A 5941-nucleotide genomic window follows, 5' to 3' on the forward strand; every position below is an offset into this window, starting at 1 on the left:
TGGGAACCAGATCTATTTCCCTAGACACAGGGTCTCATCTAGGAGCAGCCCCTCAGAAGGAGGCCACTTCTGCACCCCAGAATCTCCTGCAAGTTGAGGTCAAGACAATGTAGCTATGGGGATGCACGAGAAAGGGGTGCTGAAAGAGAATTATCTGGAACCCAAAGAGAAACAGAATCAGGTGTTTCTATTGCTGAGAAGTCAGTGAAGAGATTGGGACCCCAAGGGTGAAGGTCCTCATGTGCCTGGTGTCAGCAGCCAGAAAGGGTAGGGCTGGCAACCAGTGATGGGCTGTGAGCCAGGACACCTGGGTTAGGAAGGGGTGGGGAGCTTGAGGAAAGGAGCAGTGTGGGAACACCCAGCTTCCCTGAGTCATTCAAGTGGCATCTGTTGCCACAGAACGAATGAGGAACAAGGGTGGAACGTAGAGGTATATTGTTTCCACAACCACTGGCTCAGCCTGTTTCTGATGTCCCCTGCCCACTAACAGGATAAAAGACTGGCTGTCTTGAGGCTGAGGGAGATGCAGAGGAAGATGCAGGGCCATGTAACAGGGAGCCGGGTTCCTCTGGGCCTGCTCCTGGTCTGTCTTCATCTGCCAGGTATGGACGTTGTGCCAACCTTTGGGCAGGAGCGGACTGGTGGTCCTCGGGGAACTGGGATTGAGGGACGAGGTAAAGGTGGGAGTGTGTACAGTTGGGTCCCTGAAGGAGGAAAGAGTTGGCACAGGCAACTTGAAGCAAAGGGAATCAGGGAGTCAGGGAAGGGAGGGCATTGAGATAAACATCTGGTCCACTGGCTGCCTCCTCTTCCCTTTCCCTCAGGCCTCTTTGCCCGGAGCATCGGTGTGGTGGAGGAGAAATTTCCCCGAGACTTGGGGAACAACCTGCCTCTGCTTGGACAACCTTCCTTGACCGGCCCCTCCAACTCGGAACATCCTCAGCCCAAACCAGACCCTGGGCCTAATGATTTAGCAAGGGCTCCTCTGAAGACAAATGCTTCTCCAGCACATGGTTCTCAACCTGCAGGAGGTGCTGGGGTACAGAAGTGGCCCCCATCTGGGGGGCTGCCCTCCATGGATTCCTGGTCCTCGGAGGACCCTTGGCCGATGATGGCTGCTGTGGTTGAGGACCCTGTGGGAGAAGTGCTGCCCGAAGAACTGTCCTACCTTTCTAGTGTGGCTGCCCTCCCTCCGGGCAGCGGGCCTTTGCCTGCAGAACCCTCTGCACACCCCGCGGACCCCTCACCCGAGGCTTCACTCCTCCACCAGGACTCTGAGTCTAGACGGCCACTCCGCTCTAATGTGCTGGACGCCCAGGGAGAAATCCTTGCCCCATCCCCTCGCTGGTCTCTCATCAACAGGATTCGATGGCCACTTCAGCCTGGTTACCCCTGGGGGACCCTGAATCCCGGTGTATCCTGGGTAGGTGGAGGTCCTGGCACTGGATGGGGAACAAAGCCCTTGCCATACCCTGTGGGAATCTGGGGTAACAGTAATCAATACCCAAGTACTGTATGGGGGAATATTAATCGGTATCCAGGTATCAAACGGGGGATTTTTAATTGGTATCCAGGTACTAGCTGGAAGAATATTCATCTACACCCAGGTATTAATCAGTTTCCTACCACAGCTCTTCATGCTCCTGGCTCTTATTGGAGCATCCCAGCCGGCTTTCCCAATCCTCAAAACCCTGGTCACAGTGGAGTTAGGAGAATGACAGAGGGGGGACAACCCTAAGTTAGAAGTCAGAGAGGGGAGTCCTGCTCCCTCCCCTTGCAGTGTGAGCTAAATCAAGATCCTATCAGCTGTTTTCTAGCGTCCTCTCCACTTTCACTGCCACCCTGCTCCCCATATGCTGATCTCCAATAAAACACAGCACTTACTGAATCTGCTTCTACTCAGTGTCTTTATTTTTGGGTGCAAACTGGAGTTTTGTCCATCCCCATTTTCTAGTCATCCTCATGTGCCTCTAGGGTCCTCCTGACACTCTCTTGCTATCCCCATCCTTTGCAAAAGATCAAAGCCCAGGTGTTTGAGGGTGGGACCTCGTGGTCTCATCTGGGCCAATTGGGAGAGCTGGTTCTAGAATTGTCCTGGAATCTGAAAAGAGGAGGAGGGGCAGCAGGACTAACTGAGATGGCACCTGTGGCAGGAGTCAAGGATGAGGTCCAGGAAGTTGGTACCAGGGCCAAGTGGGGAATGAATAGTCTTTGATTCAGAGACACAGAGGGTCAGAGAAAGTCATTTTTGTCTATGTTTACCTTTTCTTCCCAGAAAGTTACAGTTCTTGGAAGTGGAAGAGGCATTGATCTCCGTTACATGCATCGCTTGGTACACTGTGCCCCAGAGAACCACAGACTTTGGGCATTTGCTGAACAAATAGCAGACCTCAATAGAGGAAGAAAGGAAAGGGAGAAGGGACAGGAAGAGAGAAACTTGGAGCCAACAGTCCTGCCTATGGCTGCATTTGATGCTTTTACTCTCAAGTGATGACACAGCCTCTTCTTTTGGTCACACTACCCTCCCTTTGGTTTTCCCAGGGGCTCAGTATCCTTGTACAGGAGTTGGAGTGGGGTGAGGAAGGGTCATTCTAAGAAAGTGCAGAAGGAAGTTAACAGAAGCTGGTGGGGGTGATGGGGTTTCCAGTGGGCACACTCCTGGTGTTCACCCATGTCTTCCCATCACCAGCCACACCACTCTCTATCACCCCAACCTCCGCCCCCAATTCTTTCCCACCCTGGACTCTCACTTTCTCCCTGTCCTGGGGCAGGCAGTTCTGTTTTCAGCACCTGTCTCTTCCACAAGCCCAAGCTCATTCTCAGCCTTGGTCTCATTTCTGTCTGTCCCTCTTTCTGGCTGCCTCCCTCTCTCTAGTCACTCCTATTTGCACTTTTAAATTCTGTGTCGGCACTCCCCTCCTCTGTTCCCCACAAGCACCACGGGGAAGGGACTTTGCTTGTTCATTGCGGAACTCCCAGCACCACAGACAGCGTCTGGACCAAGGTCAGCACTCAGCAAACACTGAGTCAACGCACTCGCACTCTCTCTCTGACTCCCGTTTTCTCTCTTCCACTTTATTCCTGAGCCACAGGGCTGCACACAGACTCCCATCTGTAGTGCTATCATGCCCTTCCCAGAGCCTCACTGACATCTCCCTAGAACCCCCACAAAGCCCTTCTCAGCTTGGGAATGCTCTGTACATTCCATTCTTTCACCTTCATTAACAACTGTGAGGAAGAGGCTGTAAAATAAAGAAACTGAAGCTCAGAGAGATTAAGCAATTTACACAAGGTGACATAGCTAACACGTGACAGAGTCAGTGACTCAAACCAAATTTTTCTATCTGTCCAGGGAGTGTTCAAGTATAATATACAATTAACAAAAACCCATCTAATTTTTATTGAGTACCTGCTATGTGCCAGACTCTGGACAAGTTGCTTTCACAACACCCTTCCAGCTAATTCCCACAACAATCCCATTGTGTAGGCACTGCTGGGCCCATTATACAGGTGGAGATACTGAGGCCCAGAGAGGGAGGTGAGCCAAGGCTGACAGAGGTAACACAGTGCTTGAGAATCTGCCTGTCAATGCAGGGGACATGGGTTTGATCCCTGGTCTGGGAAGATCCCACATGCCATGGAGCAACTAAGCCCGTGCACCACAACTACTGAGCCTGTGCTCTAGAGCCCGTGAGCCACAACTGCTGAGCCCATGTGCCACAACTACTGAAGCTCACGCGCCTAGAGCCCATACTCCGCAACAAGAGAAGCCACTGCAATGAGAAGCTCGCCCACCACAAAGAAGAGTAGCCCCCTCTCACCGCAACTAGAGAAAGCCCGCGTGCAGCAAGGAAGCCCCAACGCAGCCAAAAATAAATAAATAAAATAAATAAATTTATAAAAAATAAAAAAATAAAGCAGTGGGCTAGGCTGATGTGAAATAATTTCTGGTCTAATAAGGTCTCCAGTTAGGCAAGCCCCACTGTGGAAAGGTGGTAGAAACAAGTTGTGAACTAGTTTTGAGACCATTTAGTCTTTCTTGGCCTCAGGAAGGCAGTTATGACTGATTGAGCGGAAGCCGTTTTCTTTAGCTTCTTTCCCACTGTTCCTCTGTCTCCTCTCTACGTATCTTTTTTCTGTGCTTAACTGCTCCCTGGCTACCCAGGACAATCCGTCAGGATTCCCCTCTGGCTGGTCTGACCACCCATCCCATGCACTGGACTTTCCCCCTTGCCTCACCCCCATCAAAACCCACCTCTCCTGTACCCCATTGCTTTGGGGCTCTCTGTTCACTGTGACATTGTAAGATGCTGAATTCAGAAGAACTAACTCTGTTAGTGATGAACACGGGCGAAGATGATGAGCCTAGAAAGATAAAACCAATCTACTATGTTAGTGGACCCTTAATTATCTGACCCCAACCTCCCCTCCTGGAACACACCGCCATTGTCTAAAGGACTTTAAGGCATTTCTGTGTAATATAAAGTTTGTTACCCTTATGAGTTTGTTAAACAATTAACATTTAAGTGCTAAACAACCTTCCTCTGCATACTACTTACATAACTACTACCTCAAAACTTACAGGTTTAATAAACCAAATTTTATTCAAACATTGATATTGTTTCACACTTAAACCAATGTAAGCATTTAATTCAGATCTCAAGTCTGATGTGTAAGATTCTCTTAAATGTCTTAAACCTCCTAAGCAGCAAACAAACACAAAAGTTATTATAACATTTACAAAACCAATCACTTCACTTCCACTAAAAATCAGTTATGAAAGTCTAGTTCCATGGATTTAAGTTTATTTCTTTTTTTTATTCCTTAAATTCTTTTTATTTTTTAAAAAACCCTTATTTTTTCCCCATTGCCATAATGCATTTTTATTTTTTAAACTTATTTCTTTATTCTCATTCTCTTTCCTCTTCTATTCTTGGGTTGGGTTGCCTTTCTAGGATGTCAGTATTTTCTCTTTTTATCCCATCCTGAGGTTTCAATAAACTTAGGAACGGCACTGTGACCACTTTAGTCTTGTCTGGACGTGAGACATGGTCACACAGTTTATGATTCAGATCTGGGCTGCTGAGCACCAGCATGAGCTGTTGCTCTTTCCTTCTCCTCCCCGCCCCTCTTCCTCTTTCTCCTTTCCTCCTCCTCCTTTTTCTCTTTCTCCTCTTCTTTCTTCTAATTAAAGAAGACTAGTTGAGTCAATAAAACTTAAAAAAAACTTTCTTGAGATATTAATTTACACAACATACAATTTGCCCATTGAAAGTCTATACTTCAGTTTTCAGTATACTCACAGAGTTGTGCAACCATCACCACAATCAATTTTAGAACGTTTTCATTGTTCCCCAGAGAAACTCTGTGCCCATTAGCAGTCACTCCCCATTCCCCTTCCCCTAGCCCTAGGCAACCACCACTCTACTTTTTGTCTCTATGAATTTACCTATTCTGGACATTTCATATAAATAGAAAATACAATATGTAGTCTTCTGTGACTGGCTTCTTTCACTTAGCACAATGTTTTCAAGGTTCATCCATGTTGTAGCAGATATCAGCACTTCATTCCTTTTTATTGTTGAATTATCTATTATTTCATTGTATAGGTACAACACATTGTATTTATCCATTCATCAGTTGATGGATATTCTGAGCTGTTTTCCCTTTTTGGCTATTATGTATCATGGTGCTATAAATATTTGTGTGCACATATATTTTCATTTCTCTGGAGTATATACCTAGGAGTGACTTTCTGGGTCACATGGTAACCCCATGTTAAGCCTTTTGAGGAACTGCCAAACAGTGATTCTCCAAAGCTGCTTTACCATTTCACATTCCCACCAGCTGTTTATGAAGATTCCAATTGTCCATATTCTTGTCAACACTTGTTATTATCTGTCTTTTTATTAGAGCCAGCCTAGTGGCTGTGAAACTGTAT

The 5941-nt window shown here is 47.2% G+C and overlaps 1 protein-coding gene across 1 annotated transcript; it reads left to right on the forward strand.

Annotated features, from left to right (window-relative positions):
* Positions 1-522: 522 nt before the first annotated feature.
* LOC308623491 (uncharacterized protein C6orf15 homolog) lies at positions 523-1710 on the forward strand (the record flags this gene model as incomplete). The annotated part of the gene is given in 3 exon segments (XM_081245957.1): positions 523-602; positions 825-1694; positions 1697-1710. Coding segments are annotated over 3 exon segments (963 nt in total). The 5' UTR covers position 523.
* Between the last annotated feature and the right edge of the window lie 4231 nt (positions 1711-5941).

Source organism: Mesoplodon bidens (assembly GCF_964165515.1).
Source record: "Mesoplodon bidens genome assembly, chromosome: 10".
Taxonomy (NCBI): Eukaryota; Metazoa; Chordata; class Mammalia; order Artiodactyla; family Ziphiidae; genus Mesoplodon; species Mesoplodon bidens.